Raw genomic sequence first — 20,751 nt, 5'->3', positions numbered from 1 at the left:
TGGATTGAAAACAAATAAAAGCAAAATCTTAAGCTGTAAGAACTGTTTCATTATGAAGACATGGACTTTCCAAGTGACAGATGCATCAACCTTTTATTAGATTTTACATTTATGTTATTATTTATATTTTTTATGTTAAAATGTAACATTGGAGAATGGCGCTATACTATCAGAATCCGCTAGGGGCAGTAACGCGTCTATAAAGTTCAGAATAAAAAAAGAGGAAGAGACGCGGCCGGAAACATGCAGCTGTCACTTTCATAACAACAGCTCGTCTGTTTGAATGGGACGTGACTGTTTGTGGAGTCATTTCATTCATCCTCATGTTGTGATCTCTGTGTGAGTGGACGTCATGGACCCTCCAGAGTCAGAGGCGGTGGTCGCTGCTGCTCAGGACCCGGAGCAGAGTCCCAAGCCCGAGCTCTCTGCAGCGATGCGGGCTAAAATCGAGAGGAACCGGCAGCGAGCTCTGATGCTCCGCCAAGCCCGACTAGCGAGCCGCCCTTTGTCCGCGGTGGAGGGCGCCACCTCGGCCAAAGTCTCCAAGACCATCGACTCCGGAGCCGGCTTCTTCATCGAGGAGGAGGAGGACGGAGAGGAGGAGCACAAGGCCAGGAAGGTGGTGCATCAGCCAGGTGTGTGTTTGTGAATATAGTGTTTACATGTGTGCAGAGAAACTTTGTGTGTGTGTGTGTGTGTGTGTGTGTGTGTGTGTGTGTGTGTGTGTGCGTGTGCGTGCGCGCGCGCGAGGATACAGTGTTTACATGTGTGCAGAGAAACTTTTATATATGTATGTGTGTGTGTTTTGATTCCAGCTCCAGTGATTGAGCCAGACTACCTAATTTGTGATGACTGTCAAAAACCCTTTATGGACTCCTACCTCAGTAACAGCTTTGACCTGTCTGTGTGTGACAAGTGCAGGTACACACACACACACACACACACTACTGCAGACCTTTGTTTGACAATGAGCATGAATTCCAAATATTATAGTTTTTCCTGCATCTCTCCAATCATTACAGTTGGATTTCTTTTAGTGCAGTGTTTAATTTTATTTAATGTTTTTCAAAATTATATTATAAAATTGTTCTGCTATTGGTATGTAGATGATTTTCTGTGTATGAATAGTTTATATGTATTTTTTAAATCTTACAGCACAATATTTTGTCTATGCAGTACTTGATAATTGTTTTTTCTTTTGCTACTTGTGCAAAGTAAAGAAACATAGCACAATGTAAAACTTTTGTCACTTTAGTGCAAGTGAAACTTTACATACTGTCAGAATTTTAGCTTGTTGTCTCACTTGAGTTGAGGAAAAATTCGAAAGTAAAGTAGATCAAGAAGATCACCAGGATAAAATGACATTCAATAGTATTTTCAGACTTTATATCATTATTGGTTTTACTGGACTAAGCACATAATTTCTGTGTCCAATGGTACAAACTGCAGTACCAGCATGCAGTATTTTGTATATTTAATACTAATATTACACAATCCCATGCATGTAAGATATATCTTAAAGTGTAATAAGTGATGATGCAGCACCTCTGTTCTGAGAAAGTTCTAAATGTAGAAGGCAATGTTAAAAAAGTATGTATTTAAGCTTAAATTTGACGTGTACAAAAAGCTGAAACTCACACCTATTCAGACTCCTCGTGCCATTTTGTCTTTGAGTAACTGTTTTTGCATCTTTCTCTTCAGAGACAACGAGGAGAAGCACAAACTGATCTCCAGAACTGAGGCCAAGCAACAGTACCTGCTGAAGGACTGTGACATGGACATGCGAGAGCCTCCGCTCAGGTTTATACTGAAGAAGAACCCACACAACCCAACCTGGGGCGACATGAAGCTCTACCTCAAAGTACAGGTGCTGCTCTCTCTCTCTCTCTCTCTCTCTCTCTCTCTCTCTCTCTCTCTCTCTCTCTCTCTCTCTCTCTCTCTCTCTCTCTCTCTCCTCTCTCTCTCTCTCTGGCCTCTTTATGTTATGTTGTGTTCTTTATGTTTTCACCAGCGTTTGTCTGTTAGATAGCAGCATTACACAAAAACTACAGAACCAACGTCCATGAAATGTTGCGGTGGTTTGAGGCATGACCCAAGAAAGAACCCATTTAACATGAGATACAGCGTTAGCCTTGGCGGAGTTCTATCCTCTAAGTCGTTATCCTCTATTTGTCCCTCTTATCCTACTACTTGTTCACTATGTGCCACTTGCTGCCAATACAACAAGTAGCTGAAGCAATCCACAGCCTAATTGGTAAGATTCTTAATATCATGCATTTCAAGTGATTAGATGCTTTTAATGCAATTTCCCCCTTTTTTTGTCCCTTTTAAGGTCAGTCAGTAGATGAAGGAATTGCACAAAATATTGATATTGAAAAAAGCATGCAAAGTTTGTAAGACCAACTAGCTGAAATTATTAGCTGCTTTATTATTTGTTCAATCTTTAAAATAATTAAGCAACAAATTTCCAGTTCCAGTTTTCTGACTTAATAGTCTAAAATCCAACCCCTCATCATTCTGTGAGGCTTTCTTGTCCCATCCATGCCTCAATAAGTGTGTCTGATGTGTATGTATATACACTACCGTTCAAAAGTTTGGGGTCACCCAGACAATTTCGTGTTTTCCATGAAAACTCACACTTTTATTTATCAAATGATTTGCAAAATGAATAGAAAATATAGTCAAGACATTGACAAGGTTAGAAATAATGATTTTTATTTGAAATATAAATTTTGTTCTTCAAACTTTGCTTTCGTCAAAGAATGCTCCATTTGCAGCAATTACAGCATTGCAGACCTTTGGCATTCTAGCTGTTAATTTGTTGAGGTAATCTGTAGAAATGTCACCCCACGCTTCCTGAAGCACCTCCCACAAGTTGGATTGGCTTGATGGGCACTTCTTGCGTACCATACGGTCAAGCTGCTCCCACAACAGCTCAATGGGGTTGAGATCTGGTGACTGCGCTGGCCACTCCATTACAGACAGCATACCAGCTGCCTGCTTCTTCCCTAAATAGTTCTTGCATAATTTGGAGGTGTGCTTTGGGTCATTGTCCTGTTGTAGGAGGAAATTGGCTCCAATCAAGCGCTGTCCACAGGGTATGGCATGGCGTTGCAAAATGGAGTGATAGCCTTCCTTATTTAAAATCCCTTTTACCTTGTACAAATCTCCCACTTTACCAGCACCAAAGCAGCCCCAGACCATCACATTACCTCCACCATGCTTGACAGATGGCGTCAGGCACTCTTCCAGCATCTTTTCACCTGTTCTGCGTCTCACAAATGTTCTTCTGTGTGATCCAAACACCTCAAACTTTGATTCGTCTGTCCATAACACTTTTTTCCAATCTTCCTCTGTCCAATGTCTGTGTTCTTTTGCCCATATCAATCTTTTCTTTTTATTGGCCAGTCTCAGATATGGCTTTATCTTTGCCACTCTGCCTAAAAGGCCAGCATCCCGGAGTCGCCTCTTCACTGTAGACGTTGACACTGGCGTTTTGCGGGTACCATTTAAAGAAGCTGCCAGTTGAGGACCTGTGAGGCGTCTATTTCTCAAACTAGAGACTCTAATATACTTGTCTTCTTGCTGAGTTGTGCACCGGGGCCTCCCACTTCTCTTTCTACTCTGGTTAGAGCCCGTTTGTGCTGTTCTCTGAAGGGAGTAGTGCACACCATTGTAGGAAATTTTCAGTTTCTTCGCAATTTCTCGCATTGGAATAGCCTTCATTTCTGAGAACAAGAATAGACTGGCGAGTTTCACATGAAAGTTCTCTTTTTCTGGCCATTTTGAGAGTATAATCGAACCCACAAATGTGATGCTCCAGATACTCAACTAGCTCAAAGGAAGGCCAGTTTTATAGCTTCTCTCACCAGCAAAACAGTTTTCAGCTGTGCTAACATAATTGCACAAGGGTTTTCAAGGGTTTTCTAATCATCCATTAGTCTTCTAAGGCGATTAGCAAACACAATGTTAGAACACTGGAGTGATAGTTGCTGGAAATGGGCCTCTATACACCTATGTAGATATTTCATTAAAAACCAGACGTTTCCACCTAGAATAGTCATTTACCACATTAACAATGTATAGAGTGTATTTCTGATTAATTTAATGTTATCTTCATTGAAAAAAACAGTGCTTTTCTTTGAAAAATAAGGACATTTCTAAGTGACCCCAAACTTTTGAACGGTAGTGCATGTGTACACCCCAGGTGGAGAAGAGATCAATGGAGGTGTGGAGTTCGGAGGAGGCTCTGGAGGAGGCCAAGGAGACGAGAGAAGAGAACCGAGAGGTGCAGAAACAAAAGCGCTTCAACAAGAAGGTCAAAGGTCAGTTCGCTGTCTGAGACAAAACTCTCAAATGCCAACTCACTTACGCTGTGCATGGTTTTAACATCACCGTGTGTGTGTTTGTGTCAGAGCTGCGTCGGGCGGTGAGGAGCAGCATGTGGACCAAAGACACAAGCGTGCACCAACACCAGTACGGACCAGAGGAGGTGGTGGATCCAGAGGAGGACCTCTACAAGAAGACCTGCACCACCTGCGGACATGAACTCTCCTACGAGAAGATGTAGACACACACACACACACACACACACACACACACACACACACACACACACTGAGACTGTTACAGATGATATTTGGTGCTTCTGTGGGGAACCATTCCTCTCACAAACCACTTCTACCTCCAGTAGTTTATTACTTTTTCTTGAATAAAACGTTCCATCCTGATCACATACATCACTCTCCTGTGTGATGCCTGACTTTTTCAGTTCGGGAGTGATTTCTATGTTAAATGGTTGTTACTCAGTGGTGGTTCTAGCATGTATGGCACCCTGGGTGAACCCCACCCTCTAAAGCTAAATCCTAATCTGGTCCTATATCAAAACAGATTTCATTGCCTTTCTTCAGGTAAGTCACTGATACTGCAACACTTGTCTTCGAGAATGAGAAAAATGACTGATGAAGTCGCTCATATCTGGTTGCTCGGGGCATTTCTCACAAACTACAACTAGCATACCCCCTCCAACAAGGTTAATTGACCCACACACGACCCACATGTCATTGACGTGACGTGACACAGAGTGATAGAAAATCCATTGTGCAACATGCTGTTACTCATCTCAGCCTAAATGTTGATTCAGAGAAGCTGTTGATATTTTTAGCTCTAACTCTGAAGACTGCCTTTTTTAGCTCGCTGCCTGTTGCTTCACTTCCTGTTAGGAATCCCCTTTCATGATGGGCAAATGAAGGAAAGCGTGTGGAAATTCAGTCTTGACAAAAGCAGTGGATTGTGGGGCTCACTCCCAAGTGTAGTGCAAAAAACGTGAATTTTGATTTGATTATTTTGAATTAATTTAGGTTCTTTTTTAGTTTTTATTTCATGTATTTCGGCTGTGGCTGATCCAGATGTTCTGAAAGATTTCAGTCAAATGTGCTGTGATGTCTCCATTCTTATATCAAGGCTGAAGGTTAAATCATTTCTTGTCCTCTGCCTTATTCACCTGGAGTGAATTAGGTCATAAGGCATATATCATAGTGGCTTAATAGTCGATTAGAAACTTCTGCCGAGCACCATGTGCTCTATAACTTCCAAATGAGGTGATATTTTTTACTTTTCAAAAGACAATAATTCAAGACTACATTAGAAATAAACTTGTTTATATCTTTGTAAAACAGTTGTACAAAAGTTAATTCATAACTTACAAAATCTAAAATTCATGAATTAAAATCTCAGTTTTTTTGGGGGGGGTATCCTCTTTTTGCAAGATATTTTTTAAAAAGTAGCAACCATAAGGTTTTGCTTTGGAACCAGTTTATTAAGGTTCGAGATGTGCTGTTTATGTCAGTCAGATGTAGGGTGATCCTTTTCATAGCTGTGTATTGTAAGTAAAAATATTCTCTTTTTTTTATAAATCACTTGAGACATTTTTTTTATTTACAGACTTATTTGTGGAGTATCCTGTTTTTGTTATTTAAAGTGAAAATTTAATTTTCAGGAGAACTCTTTGGTTTTTCTATTTTTATGTAATATAAAGACTTAAGGGACTAGGAATGGTTTTTGGAATGTGGTTCCTCAAATTAAAGACTAATTCTCATGTTTTGCTTCTCCCTGTCAAATTCCCAACTTGTTGCCCCAGTGTTCAAAAGAGCAAATAAACCAGTATGTCATTTGCAGAAGTGTTACTTTTGTCACACTTCATCTTTTGTAAAATGATTGTAAATGTTAGTTTCAGCTTTCTCTCAACTTTTATGCCATAATGGATGAGAAGTCCTTAAAGTGCTAATCTACAATTGAAGCGTGATAATGTAATAATATCAAAAGTTGGCTAACTAAATGCCTTTTTAAAAAGATTTAGTTGTCTGATGTTTAAGTCATAAATAAACTCGAAGTCTTAAAAGTGTTTTTAATACGTTTTAATAAATAAATTCAGCACAGTGAAGCATAATAATGTTGACTGGTGGAGACTGTGGCTCATGGTGAAATTATACTGACAAATGTTAAAATTGCACATGTCAAAGGTCCAGAGCCTGACAGTTGAGGCTGCTGTAAACTCCTGCCGTCTCAAGCTTGAAGTAAACATCACACTGTAAGTCATTCTCTCCCGACATGTCCACAGCGACTATATTGAACATTTCATACGGAGGAATCAGTACTTCATCCTCGTCCGAGTCAAACTCTGAATAGGACTTGAGGTAGGCGCCGAAACACGTCTTTATCTCAAAGCAGGTCCTTTGTCCAAACTGGCGCAGGTTCTTGCTGAGGGAGCTGGAGGCAAAGGAGCCGAAGCGCATGGTTTGTCCAGCTTCCCCGCTGTAGAGCCGTTTGCTCCTGCGGTAGGTGGTGTAGCAGCTCCTTTGGTTGAGCTTCAGGAGCCGGATGGCGTCCGACAATAGGAAGTGAAGAGCATGGAATTGGAACGACTTCTTGTAGGAAGCCTTTCCCGTGCGGACTGCTCTATTCAAGTCGGCATAGGAACCTGCTGTGTAGGCACACAGAGCCCTGAAGTGATTCCAGGACACATGGTCGTAGATGTCCTTGGTACTCATGGCTCTCAGAGCACAATGTTTTGTGTATGCAGTGTGTAGACCTTGTCCGGTGCTCCTTGGCAGGTAGTGGCGTTTCACCTTGATGAGCATCTTCTGGGCGCAGCCGTAATACATGTCGTCCACAGAGTCCAGGGACAAGCTCAAGGGGATTGTGCTGAGGCTGAGCAGGCCTGAGGCGACCTGCGCTGAGGCTCCAGAGGCTTTCAGTGAGGGATTGGAGATGGTGTGGGTGGAGACATTCTGAACCTTTACAGGAGCTTCTGGGGCTGAAGATGGGACCATTGTCTGAACAGGCAACTGTAGAAAACAATACATGCAGTTTAAGTGCATTTTAATTTTCTAATGCCATTTAAACCAGGATGTTCAGAGACATCAACTCCAGTCATTACCTCCACCAAAGAGGTTATGTTATGTTATGTTATGTGCGTTTGTTTGTTAGTTAGTTAGCAGGATAACATAAAAACTACTGGACGTATCACCACAGAACTTGATAACAGGATGCCATATGGGTCAGGGAAGAACCCATTCTTCAACATTGTGAGATGCATTTAACATTTAGGTTGATTTGTTAGCAAATAATTAATGGATCTTGATGAAAAAAAAACAAGTATGTTAAGGGGACTGATTTGTTTGGTGTAGATCCAAATAAAAATCTCGGTTTAGTGTATTTAGTTTTACAAGGGCGTTGGCAGACGTACCATTCTATTTTCAAGAGTCTAAGAGTTGTTCAGATACCCACGTTTTTATGATAGTGTATACTGTATGCATCTGAATTTACCGTCTTTGCATCAAGTGGTCTTGTCTTCATACAGAGGCAGCAGAGGACAATAAACAACATGTTAACCATCAACATGATTGGCAGAGCCTAAGAAAAAGTACAAGTCAGTTTAGTTTGTGCCCATTTACAGAATACAAATAACAAGGCCTTCTGTAAGGGAAGGATAATATCTTTTCTATTGTTCGACAATAGAATTTGAATTGAGAACAAAATATTAAAACCCATACAATAACCTTAAAAACATTTTTGCTTATGGTTTTAGCAAATAAGAAATAATTGTATTCGATTCGATCTTACCAGATAGTGGTGCAGTGACCGTCAGAGCCAGTGAGGGGTTTAGTCTGGATGGTGCCAGTTCCTCTTCTTATATCAGAACTGATGTGGGCGTGTATAGTAGAACAGCAACGTCAGGGTTTAAAACCCTCCACCCTGTCAATCAAAAATCTCCACTCCTGTTGTTATCAAGGATTTCCCCAGAATTTTTTGAGAAATTAGCAAGACAGTTTCTCTTGATTTCATGATCTTAAAAAATGGAAGTTGTAGGGTTGAGGGGTCACTTCCCCCCGAATTCCAAAAAGAACCTCTTATCCAAAAATGGTACACACCCAAGCAGATGGTTTTAGTTTTACTTGCCCAAGTTGAGAACTGCGTCTAAGAGAAACACTTCCAACACACAAAATGCTGACTGTTCTCAGGGACAGATCAATAGATGAACCAAAGTTAAGGCAGAAGTCAGGCATCTCCTGGTCTGGACACAAAATTGGAAACAATTCATATAGCTTGAAACAGGTGACGTTTTGTAGTTCAGTGGAATGTTTTTAAAGCTGTAGACCTTCGATTTTCCATCTGATAACAGTTCACAGGTGTATCACAATTTAAACTGATCCAATAAAGAGATTAGATAAGAAACTTGCAGATTAACAAATTTCTGTTGCTCTAGGTCAGGGGTCGGCAACCCGCGTCTATATATAGTCTATACCCCTCCTCAATGGCTCCCTGTACAGTGTTGTGCATGAACAATTATATTTTTCATTAACAATAAACTGAACGAATCAGTTTTCATATGATGAACGTGAACGACGTTCACTCCAGCGAAAGTGAACGTCACTCACATACATTTTTTAAATCATCGTATCAGGCCATCATGTGAAATACCAGGAGCGATAGAAAATGTGTGTGTGCGTTTGCTCCCAGAGAGCGCGCACACACACAGGCCCCGAGGCTCCGCTCCCACTCACTCGCTCAGAGCGACACACGCAGTGAGATCAGAGCTCGTTCACGTGAAGCAGCCGGTCAGTGACTTTGTAGAAAAACAGTGAAACATAGTTTCTCACTGGAACTAATAAACACTCACTAGTTATCAGGACCTGATCAGCACATGAAGTCACTTAGTGTTTGTGTGATTCCAGAGAATTTGGTAAAAAATTGTATAGCTGCGCTATCAAATATGTTTTGCGGCTCCAAACAAATTTTATTTGGTAGAAGAGGGGGCAAAATGGCTCTTTTGATAGTAAAGGTTGCCGACCCCTGCTCTAGGTGGTTTAGCTACTGACTTATCTTCGAGCTAGAATAATATAGCAGGTGGCAAAACCGTTTGTTTATCTTCCCCTAATTATTTTTTGTGGAAGCAGAAAAATCAATTTGTCTTTACTTAATTTGGGAAAAGTGAGTTTCATCACAGAAAACTGAAAGTGAAGATGCCCAGACTCACCATTCTGGTGAAATACATGACAAACCAAGTGAGGTCATCTTTTGTTAGGGAAGTCCCTTCATAAGTCAGCACAGAAAATTCATGCAAATAATTTCGTAGTTCTGTGCCTGTACAAGTTACCAGGTAATGTGGTAGACATCCAACTGCAGATAGCTGGAATATATGTGGAAGCTGTTGAATAAACCTGTTTATTAGAGTGAGGCATGTTCACTGGTGCTGAAAATCTTTGGTAATGGTCACTCCAGAGCCCTCAGTTTCCCCTGTATCAGGCTATATTAGCTTAGATTTACCTAATAAAAGTAGAGTCGATTAACTTTGGTCATTAGGGGATATAGTGCTGTTGAACTATTGTTTTACAGGTTTTCGTTCAATCCATAAATGAAGTCAGGATGTTGCAATGTGGATCAACAGGGCAGTGGAATTAGGAAAAAAAAAAAGTTACAATTGTCATTACCATTTTATCAGATTCACTTATAAACCGCAAAAATGTCCAAACACTGCAATAAACTCCAGTCATAGGAAACTGAGTGAGGAAGTAACAATTTACCACAGGGGCAATACAGAGTTGCAGTGAAATTCTGAGTCCAGGTTTGTGCCACTTACCAAAACATCTTTTATTTTACGACATTTATAGAACAAAAGGCATCTGTTCTCTGATCAGTATAATTTAAAAAAGGTTTGTTACCCTATTGTCCACAAACCCTAGATTCAGTTTAAACATTTCTAGGTCAAGATACTAGATGAATGCATGTAGCTGGGTTAAATATAATGAAGGCTAACGTGTGGATTTTAAAACCTGCATGGTAGCAATAGTTTTGAATGCTGACAAACTGTACATCCCAAAAGGTTTTAATTGCGACAGGATCTGATGTTGAAGATCGATTCATCCCTTAGAGACTAGTGAAGAGCTGATCAATCTACTTACAAATCCGCTTCAACAGTGTCTCCCCAGCACCACTCAAAACAAGGACTGTACTGCAAATCATTTATTTTATTGTCAACATTTAAATTAAAACACGTACAATAGGAATGTCATGAGTTTAAAATTCAAAGGTTTTTTGAACATCAGAGCACTCAAATACAAATGCATCACTGGTTGTGTCCACCTTGACGCCATCAATCTCATCCTAGAATGCGGGGGAGAAGTGTCATATCACAAAATTGCAAACAGACATTACTGCAAGCCTTTCTGCCAAGAGTTCTACCTCACCTTTGAATAGAAATAAAGGCTAATACATTTAAACAAAAATAATAAGCTTATGCATCAAATTGCAAAAATGTTTACAGTCTTTTTTTTAGATGCACAATTTGTCCACTTACTTCACCAAAGTACTTCTCAATCAGGCTGTGTGCAGCCTGGTACACCATATCATTGTCATGGTTCTGCAGCAACTCGACGCGATCCAGTCCTCCCAGCTCTTCAACCAACAGGCTCAGTTTCCCTGTCTCACCGAGCTTCTCTGCTGCCTGAAAAAAACAAAACAAACAAACACATTTGAGTCCTCGATGGATCCAACTGTAGCATGTTTTAGACCATTTAGAAGCAAGAGTTAATTTGGCCCCCCCACTCACCATGAACATGTTATTGATGGCATCCAGTATGACCAGAATGACTTTAGCATCCTTGACCTGCAGCAGGTTGATTATTGCCTCCAGAGCGCCACTCTGCACCAGAGCAACCACCTGCTCCACAGTGCCCCCGCTGGTGAAGTTTGTCACTGCCCACACGGCCTCCCTTTGAGTTTTGAAGTCTCCCTGAGAAGAGATCGACGACACCTTTTGGATCTGCTCACATTTGTGACCCAACCACTTAAAAGTAGACAACTACATCTTGCATGTGCTTCCATCAGCTTTAGCAGTGGTTATGTTAAACTTCAGTCCAATTGTTAGGAAATTCCTATCCATAGTTATTCAAATAGAAATGCCAGCCACGTGCATGGTTCATATTTACTCACATTTCTAAGCTGTTCAACCAGAGGGGGGAGCAGTCCGCAGGTGATGACCTGTTGGATTTGCTTACATGGACCTGCAGCGATGTTGGACAGTGCCCACGCTGCCTCCTTCTGCACACTGGCCTTTGTGTGCCTCATCAGTTGAGGTAAGGTGTTCAGAACCCCAGCATCGATCGCCACCTGGGTCTGCAGGTCGGAGCCGCTGACAATGTTGCCGATGGAGCGGAGAGCCGGGGTCTGGACAGCAGAAGTAACAAATCAGCTCACTTGAATGTTGTTACAGGACTGTGGACATTTAGTATTTATGACACTTGGGAAGTTTAAGTGGTTTAAAATACACTACCATGACACTGAGCTCCTCGTGGCTCATGAGCTCCACCAGCCGAGCGACGATACCAGTTCTTACAACTACATCGATACGATCGTTGTCGCCATCTGAGAGGTAGGAGATCGCCCAGCATGCATCAGACAAGATGTCCTTATCACCGAGATAGAGCAGCTGGATCAGAGAGGGAAGCACCTGAAGGACAATTACAGAAAAGCAGTCAGCTCATGGGTACAGTTGGGACCTTCCTGGAGTGATAGTGTCAGGACCACGCTGCAGTTACTCACCTGCAGGACTGCAGACAAGGGAGGAAATGGATTCTTATTTCGGCACAAGTTGGATAATGTCCATGTTAGGTTACGCAGGTAGCCAACCTGGGGTGATACATCAGTAACAGGATTATACAACAGCAACATTCAGACAGCTACCTCATATAGAGGAAATCTAGCACATGTTAGTGTCGGAGTAACTACTGAATGTGGAAACTTTTAGCCCTTTGGGGCAACATTTAAAATCTATTGAATGAAGCGATGTCACTTAAGTCAGAGTCAGTTGGGATGAGAATGTCTAACTTGCCCGTACCCTTCAGGATAAAGTGGTCATTCAGGGGAAATACAAATAAGCCTTGTTTGAGAAAAATGGCATCTTGTCTTGTGAAGTTTGGACTTACTGGTGTGTCCGGGGCGATGCGGGCCAGCAAGGCTGGAACGACATTGCATTCAATCAGGATGTCCCGATAAGATGCACCGTCACCTGTGGTGACATTAGTACAGAAAACCTCAGTGAAAGATGTAGACTCCACCACCACTTTTATCAGACACTTATTTCAGCACTGAGCTTAAACACGGACCACATTAACATCTGGAAGAGATAATTCACTTGGATATGTACCAAGGTAATGGTACATAATCTCTGCAACCACCAAGACATTAACATTTTTCCTGATAGATCCCACTTTTATTTATTTCAATAACAGAGGTATGACACCAATTCATATTAGGATTTTACCTGCAATGTTTCCTAGAGCCCACACAGCCTGTTCACTGATGTGCAACAGTGGTGAGGCCAGCAGGGAGATGAAAGCTGGCACAGCCCCATGTTCCACCACCTGAGGATGGAAATCCATATTTAGGTTTATTATGAAAGTGACATCAGTACCAAATCAAGGGTCATGAGAACCCAAGACCGTTGTCTCAGAAGGTTTAACACCTGTTGTGTATGCCAAGATGTTCCAGAGGCAATGTTAGTCAGAGCCCAAGCTGCCTCAAACTGCAGAGTCGACTCATCGTCCATAGACAGGAAGGACACAAAGCGGGACAGCAGACCAGCATCTATGATTTCCTTCAGAGGAGGGTTACGCTCCTGAGAAAGCAGCTTTCTGTGGAAAGGGCACAGAAGTTTACTTGAACTATTTACATTATACTCTAGTTCTCTCTTCCTATTGGTTTCACTTGATGTGACATTAAAGATATCTTAAGCTGCATCTTTGGTCAGTGTCAGAAAGCGGAAGAATGTGATACAAATTTTAACAAATGGTACAAAGTTATCAAAGTGTTGTCTTGGAATCTAGACGGGACAAACATTAGACAATAGATTGTAAAATCATCATGGTGGCTCACCTGGCTGCCTGGCAGCCTCGGGTTTGAGACTCCCTGCAGTCACTGTTCACGTCTTTGACTATCTCCTCAATGGATACATAGGCGACCTACAAGACAGGCAACCCGTTAGTGCCAGCATGAGTGTGAATTCAGTTGTGGAGGGGTTTCTGTGCACTAACTTTGTCGTTGGAGATGTAATCGGGAGAAATAGCCTCCTCATCCGGAAGAGAGGACAGCGTTATGTTTCGCCTCTTCAGGAAACTTTCATCCTTGTGAGCTTTGCGCAGCTCCACGCACACTGAGATCCTTTTCTCTCGCAGTTTCTGCAAGTGGACGAGACGCAATGTCGTTATCATGACTTAAAAACGCAACGCACTTGAAAACTAAACACAAACTTACCGCTGGATCTTTGCCCTTGTTTTTGAATTTCGAGATGCGCTCGTCGACGACGTTCTTGGTGGGCATGGTGAACTTTTACGCACGGTGTTTTACGCACGGTGCACTCGTCGGCGCTGCTTCAGTCACACTGTTGCAATGTGAGTGAAACCTTCCTCTGGGTCGTTATAAGCAGCAGAGCAGCTTCAGGTGAATACAATCTGCTGTGATTGGTGTAACAGCCATATTGGTTCATCCACATGCACGTGTGTGATCTTCAATCAAGTCACCAAAACCTCTTCAAGTTCCCTGAAGCGCCAGGTAAAGCTGACATGTGTTCATCTTCCGTCTTTACAGTGAAAACAACAAAGCAATGAATTAAATCACCAGTTCAATTTAATAAACCACCTCTAACAGCCCAGCCCTACTTTTTAAATCACATTTATTTATCATTCTTCTAATTATGATTATATTATTATTATTATGATTTATTTATTTTCTGTCACAAGTTTTCAGAATATTTGTCATATATTCTACTACTACTATTAATAATAATTACTAGAAAGGCACTATATACATTAAAAAATGTATTATTAAAATATTGTGAAAGTGTAAAAAAAAACCCACCGTATTTCGCAATGTTATCGTCACCAAAATGTGATGGGTTCTTCCCTGACTCTTACTGTAATCCTTCTACCAAGTGCCATGATAATCTACCGAGTAGTATTTGTGTAATCATGCTAACTAACAGACAAACAAACAAACGTCGATGAAGTCATAACCTCCTTGTTGGAGGTAATGATAATAATCACGAATAAGGTTTGAAATGTATATTGGAGATGCTGCTGCTTTACCTGTCATTGCGTGTGTTGGACAATAGATGGCAGCATAACATAACTGACAACTACATGTGTGTATCTTTGTGTTGAGGTGATTGTGAGGAATTCTGATGTAATCCTAAATCACAGGGATCTTGTAGATTTTGTGTATCTGTGTCTTTGTATCTTCCAAAATAGGGGTAACCGTTTTTGAATTGCAGTCCACGTGTTTTATTTTAGGTACACATCACTTCAGATGGATGAGGTCGAGGATGAGGTCAAATATAAGGAAAAGATGAAAACAAATAGATCACACAAGTGAAAGACAAGAAAGAGTGTGAGAGAGAGAGAGAGAGAGAGAGAGAGAGAGAGCGAGCAGAGAAAAAGTGTGGAGGTGATGGGGTCTCGTCTTCCTCTGTAACAACCAGGAAGGCCTGAACAATGGCAGCTGAAGTGGAGTTATAATCACTTCCTCTTGATAACATATGTACACACACACACACTCACGCTGTACAAAACAGGGCCCTGTGACTCCGGGTACTCAGACTCATGTGTAAACACAATCGCACTCTGCAGCTTTGCCACCACCAGACTGAGTGTAGGTCACAGCCTGAGTCATTTCCTCTAACACAGACCCTTCAACTTTCCCCCTCACACCTCGCTCTGAAAAACCTGTTTGAGTCTCTCTCTCTCTCTCTTCCACACACACACAACTAGAAACAAAAACACACAAGGCCCTGTCCACACAGATGTGGACACATAAAACACTGTGTGTGTGTATATATATATATAAAAACATTGGACACTTGTCAATCATTCGGTATCCATGCCTACTGCACACCATGCTTTATTGCCTATTTTACTATAAATGGGGCCATAATTTATTGAATAAACATCATGCTGTATTAGAGAAGACTTGAAACTTTAGTGATTTAGACAATAAACTCCTTAAGAAAACCTTTAATGACAGAAATTATCTCATTGACTTGAAACTGACTTATTTTTCGCAACCAGTGGAGTCGCCCTCTGCTGGTCATTTGAGAGAATACAGGTTTTGGCACTTCTGTTTTGGCTTCACTTTCCAGACCCAGAGTCTACGATCATTTTTATACAGTCAAATCAAATAGATGCATTTATATGTCAGCCTGTTTTAGCATTTGTCTGTCCCCTAGTGGCCAAAAATATGTTATCGCAGCTAGAATGCCACAGTTCGGTTGCCTTTTTGATTGCATTTTCACACACAACTTTAGATGTTTGTGAGAAAATATTATTGTTTCAAGAATGGAAGACGAATCAACATATATATATATATATTTTAGTGATAATATTTGCTGAAAGAAACATGTTCTTAATTTGATGTCAACACTTTAAATATTCCTGTACAACCATAGTTTTAGAGCATGTCAAAGGGCAAGAAAATGCAGTTGTATTAGTCAGAGTTGACAATCATATTAAAATGACAAGCACCTCATTAGACAAAACTGAAATCATCCAAAAAATGAACGGAAAGGGATATTTTCACTTGTCTCTTCCCTTGGCAGTGTCTCCACGTCTGTTATATTTTCATATCCCTGTTTCACTGTTAGTAATTTCCCTCTCTCGGGCGTGAGAAACCAGGGAGGATAAACAGACATGATGATTCCATTTGTTCTCATGCTCTCTTGCTACTGCTTTATTATCATTATAACGTAAAGGTCAGAATGTCCTTCAGCGGAGGACGGGCTACTGTGAGCCTTTACCAGGGGGGTTGATGTATGGCAGTGCTGCTTAATAAGATGAATTGGGTGAAATTTAAGAAATAAGCAAAGGAAATCATTCATTATTACCTGTTGAAGTGGAGTTGTGCAGTGTGTGCGTGTGTGTGTGTGTGTGCGCTCCTCTCATTGCCCGTGAGATCATCCTGCTGGCCTTTTGACCTGGAAGTGCTTATGGTTCCTCAGAGACACACTGAAGGGTGTGGAGTGTTTCTGTCCTGCCCCGTCGTCTTTGACTCGTTGTTAGTCTGAACAATGTGAGGTGATTGGAGGAAATTCCAAAGTGCAGGTTCAAGGCTTCACACACACACACACACACACACACACACACACACACACACACACACACACACACACACACACACAAAGACAGACACACACAGTCACACTACAAGTTGCAGCTAATGGCTTTAATAGTGACTGATAAAGATACCAACAGTGCTTTATTTTCTAGAAGCTGTTGTTGATGAAACCTTTCGGTCACCAGTTTGTGGAAAATCTCTCTGGCTGATGTCTCGTGCTTTATCTTTTTAACTGGGTCAAAATCAGAATGTTAGCTATTTATAGGAGCAAGTTTTACTGGCACATTTTTAAAAGATGGGAAACTTGTGACCTTTCATTCTGACTCACAAATAATTATAACTGCAGATTTAAGTGCTTAAATCTCAGAGAAATGAAGCGAGAAACTCATCAGCATTTTAACTTGACAATTAATGGACTCACCAGCAAAGGAGCAGTTATTTCTGGCTTATATTGGATTAGTACGTATTAGTGGGTAATTTATTAACCTTTAACTCAGCCATTTGTTACAGATTATAAACCCCTAGCTTAGAAACGAGTACACATTATTTCTGCTGTAAATTGTGCATGCACATAACTGGCATTTACCCCTCAACATATATACCCTCCTCTCCTTCTGTGCTGCCTCCATCTTCTTTCAGTCCTTCTTTCCCTCCCTCCCTTCCTCCATCTCTACCTTCTTCTCTTTTGACATTCTTCCTCCCTGCTTTCCCAGATCAACTTGAGGTTTCTATGGGAAATCATTAGAATAGATTGTGCTGCAGCGCTGCGTCAATACACACACACACACACACACACACACACACACACACACACACACACACACACACACACACACACACACACACACACACACACACACAAGCACACAAGCAGAGGGACGTTACAACCCTCTTTGCCATTGTAAGTGTGATACTGGGGACAAATTCTTGGCAAGGTATTGTACTTTTGTTTGTGTGATTGTGTGTGTGTGGGGGGGGGGGCTGTAATTATTATAGGAAGAACCTGAACACACTCAAATACACACGCAAAACATTGATTGCAAATAATGATGACAAACACACAAGCCGTGTGGCAAAGACAAAGGTGTGCTTTGTCTGTCCACGTAAGTCAGCGGTTCTCAGATATCAAAGCAGAGGAGAGCAAAAGAACCGCAAAAGGATGTGGGTTAGAGTGACACAAGCAGTGAGAGAAGCATGCGTGTGTGTTTTTGTGTGTGTCAGTTTTGTGAAATGTATCAAGGATGGAGGGAATTTCCATTAAGAAAAGAAAAAAATGTGATACTGATATCAGACATTTTTTGAATTCTCAGACACATTCAACTCAACGCTTTGCTTTTTCGAATGCTGCTCATCACTTCTCCATGTTGTAATGCCTCAGGTATGACTTCTGTCATTGCATTTTAACATCGCTCTCTTTGCCCTTCACTTTCTGCCTCTCATTCTTTGTCAGATTGGCGCTTAGCTCCACTCTATTAATATTTCATGCTGCCACTCCAGTACCAGCCTATCAATAATCCAGACAAGACACACCTCGGGCCCAATCCATCATACTCACCACTGACCAGGCTGCAAAATTGTGTGTGTGTTGATAGATCATTTGTTTCTGCTGACCAAGCCCTCGTCGCTGGCTTGTGTAAACGGGCTGAAGACTCGACAGCTGAGAGATCGAAATGAGCCATTTATCATTTCACACACACACACACACACACACACACACACACACACACACACACACACACACACACACACTCTCACACACACACACACACACACACACACACACACACACACACACACACACACACACACACACACACACACACACACACACACACACACACACACACACACACACAGAGAGAGAGAGAGAAACTTGTGCTGTTAGCTTTGTGAGGACACTCATTGACATAATGCATTGATTTGATTATGATCCTGAAACCAAGTCTTAACCCTCAGCCCTTTGAATGTGTGAGAAGGTGAGGACCACCCAAAAAAATGCAGGTGGGATCCTCACTCCAGTCTAAAATGTATTGTTGCAAGGTCACACGTGGGATCAACCCATTAGCCATAGTCCTAAAGGTCGTAGCCTATACAAAATATAATATTAGTTACAAATTGTAACTCCAGATTCTGTGAGTAAAGCCTTAGACCTAAGCTGTCAGTCTAAGTTATAACTGAAATGAAGCCCATCACACAAGGAGGTGTGGACACATTCTTTTCCTGTGCTGTAAAGTTCTAAATTGGTCCTCATAAAGTCAAGCCATTCAAGCGCACGCACACACACACACAAATGTTTACTGGTGTGCAGGGGTGAAAATCAATACAGGCTTTCTTTGATCTTCAGTCAAAAAATAATAGTTCCCATAAAGCAAGAGGGGAAAGCAAAACCTAGTCAGGAGGAACAAAAACAGATTAATTGCTCAATTCATTTAATTACAAAAAACACTAACATGGTTGATGAGCTAATTAAATAATTGTTTCTTATTTGCCAAATTAAATGATATAGAAGTGTTCTCATAGGTCAGGTTGTGATTTGGAGGAAGTTGAAGTGGTTTTCTTGACCTTGGCCCACGAGAACTAGGAGCATGAACCGTGTAACCAGGTATGTGAAGTGGACACATCATTGGATCTAACTACTATGTAATCTACCATTGAGTTATTAAGTGATTTTAGTTTTAACACGAAAAGTAATGTCAACTCTACTTATTTGAGCTGAAAAGTTGGACCAAGCACAATTTATATAATTGACATCATATATATCCAGTGTCTACATCAGAATGTCACATTAATACCAACTTTATCTCTTGGCTTTAAACACAAGGGGAAAACTGTCCATCAATTACTGTATGCATATGTATTATATGGAAAAAACACATAGAGGATATGGACTTGTGGTGTTGCTGATTGTATATGTGGAGTTTTAACTGTTTGTACCTTGGGTGCAATTGTTCTCTGTTGGATGTCATTGTAAGATGTGAGCTTCGCTTTTGTCAAACCTTTGCCCTGATGTTGGTCTAATGAATATCCAAATATTCATACGAGGATATCCAAACCTTCTTCATTATTTGTTTTTATTGATCTAAAATATACTTGTTTTTTTTTTAGACGTTACCCTCTTATAATGGAACTAATGGCCACCATCTGATTGAAAACACTGCAGAGTACACCATGTTCTGAAAGCAGCTACAATCCCATGACAATCGCACAATCGGCATCTGCAAAAGAAGATCCTACCATATGATCAAAAGCTCCAGAACAGCCACTGAAAGATAAAAATGTTTTGTTAGTGTACAGGGTAATTCCACAATCCTTGAATGAAATGATTTGTCTTGAAATAATCTCTAAAGCCAAAAACAAGATACCAACACAAAGACAGATGCATGATGGGAAATGTCTGTGAAGGTTACTACTGTTTGTGAAGGCAGTAAAGAAGCAATGAAAGACTCTCAGTGTATTGTCCTTAGGCCAGCCCAGAAATTATCATCTGCATGCAAACCTGTGGCTTTTTATAATCCACCTGTGTGCCTTCAAAGCCACTGAGCCATTTCAGCACATTGGTGACATGCAGTAAAAGTGAAAGCAATAGACAGAAAGCTTTCCCCAATGAACCAGTGCAAACAAAGTTACTGGGACAGTTTTCTGTAACCACTTATCCCACACACCAGCCTGTATTTGATATTACTACACTACATACCCATGCATCTAAACGTACAAATAATGAAACAGGGAGCAGATCAAAAACATTTAAGTACTTCTCCATTTTCTCTGCACGCGAGCCATGTATTCTGTTGTTTAATCCAAAATGCAGCCTAGAAGAGACTGAGTGGTATTATCTGTGGATCAGCCAACTCTCCGTAACAAGAAAGGGAATCAAAGCGGCGGAGGAGAGACGGGGAGGGGCGCAAGGGGGTGCAGGGATGCATAGTGGAGAACTTCAAAGGTGAACGCAGAGTTCACACAGATATGAGGCTCAGACAACAGAGCAGAGCCCTCACAGACTCTGAGAGCTGAGAACGTGCACATGACATACACACACTTGGGTGGGGTGAGGGATGCGGGGGGTACAAAGCTGCAAATACTGTCAACAAT

General features: G+C 41.2%; 3 protein-coding genes across 4 annotated transcripts; 1 reads left to right on the top strand and 2 right to left on the bottom strand.

Moving 5' to 3' along the window:
- The first annotated feature begins 232 nt into the window (after positions 1–232).
- Positions 233–6,174, top strand: xpa (xeroderma pigmentosum, complementation group A). Of its 2 annotated transcripts, none has more exons than XM_035181551.2 (5): positions 233–635; positions 816–921; positions 1,702–1,861; positions 4,208–4,325; positions 4,416–6,174. In XM_035181551.2, exons 1-5 carry the CDS (start codon positions 353–355, stop codon positions 4,568–4,570), a joined length of 822 nt encoding a protein of 273 aa, XP_035037442.1. In that variant the 5' UTR covers positions 233–352; the 3' UTR covers positions 4,571–6,174. The 2 variants fall into 2 exon arrangements, with proteins under 2 accessions (XP_035037442.1, XP_035037425.1); XM_035181534.2 differs by having other exon boundaries at positions 1,702–1,867.
- Positions 6,175–6,515: 341 nt separating this feature from the next.
- On the bottom strand, positions 6,516–7,331 carry LOC118123872 (NAD(P)(+)--arginine ADP-ribosyltransferase 1-like). Its single transcript, XM_035181521.2, has one exon. It carries the CDS (start codon positions 7,329–7,331, stop codon positions 6,516–6,518), a length of 816 nt encoding a protein of 271 aa, XP_035037412.2.
- A 3,178-nt stretch (positions 7,332–10,509) lies between these two features.
- On the bottom strand, positions 10,510–13,974 carry kpna7 (karyopherin alpha 7 (importin alpha 8)). Its single transcript, XM_035181509.2, has 12 exons — positions 13,813–13,974; positions 13,593–13,736; positions 13,435–13,520; positions 13,025–13,193; positions 12,824–12,923; positions 12,486–12,568; positions 12,103–12,189; positions 11,834–12,010; positions 11,494–11,727; positions 11,111–11,293; positions 10,859–11,005; positions 10,510–10,665 (listed from the first exon to the last, which is right to left on the bottom strand). The coding sequence occupies exons 1-12, from the start codon at positions 13,876–13,878 to the stop codon at positions 10,579–10,581; spliced, it is 1,563 nt and encodes a 520-aa protein (XP_035037400.1). The 5' UTR covers positions 13,879–13,974; the 3' UTR covers positions 10,510–10,578.
- Between the last annotated feature and the right edge of the window lie 6,777 nt (positions 13,975–20,751).

This window comes from Hippoglossus stenolepis, chromosome 2 (genome assembly GCF_022539355.2).
Source record: "Hippoglossus stenolepis isolate QCI-W04-F060 chromosome 2, HSTE1.2, whole genome shotgun sequence".
NCBI lineage: Eukaryota > Metazoa > Chordata > Actinopteri > Pleuronectiformes > Pleuronectidae > Hippoglossus > Hippoglossus stenolepis.
Note: the sequence above shows the minus strand (reverse complement) of the source record. Positions and strands in the feature narration are given on the sequence as shown.

What these genes read in the sequence shown, in the direction of transcription:
- LOC118123872 (XM_035181521.2), bottom strand. Translation starts at nt 7,331, where the DNA reads ATGGTCCCATCTTCAGCCCCAGAAGCTCCTGTAAAGGTTCAGAATGTC.
- kpna7 (XM_035181509.2), bottom strand. Translation starts at nt 13,878, where the DNA reads ATGCCCACCAAGAACGTCGTCGACGAGCGCATCTCGAAATTCAAAAAC. An exon ending in GCATCGCCCCGGACACACCA is followed by an intron (nt 12,190 to 12,485) that starts GTAAGTCCAAAC and finishes GTATCACCCCAG; the next exon opens with GTTGGCTACCTGCGTAACCT. An exon ending in TGGTTGAACAGCTTAGAAAT is followed by an intron (nt 11,294 to 11,493) that starts GTGAGTAAATAT and finishes ATCTCTTCTCAG; the next exon opens with GGAGACTTCAAAACTCAAAG.
- xpa (XM_035181534.2), top strand. Translation starts at nt 353, where the DNA reads ATGGACCCTCCAGAGTCAGAGGCGGTGGTCGCTGCTGCTCAGGACCCG. An exon ending in GAAGGTGGTGCATCAGCCAG is followed by an intron (nt 636 to 815) that starts GTGTGTGTTTGT and finishes TTTTGATTCCAG; the next exon opens with CTCCAGTGATTGAGCCAGAC. An exon ending in AGCTCTACCTCAAAGTACAG is followed by an intron (nt 1,868 to 4,207) that starts GTGCTGCTCTCT and finishes TGTACACCCCAG; the next exon opens with GTGGAGAAGAGATCAATGGA.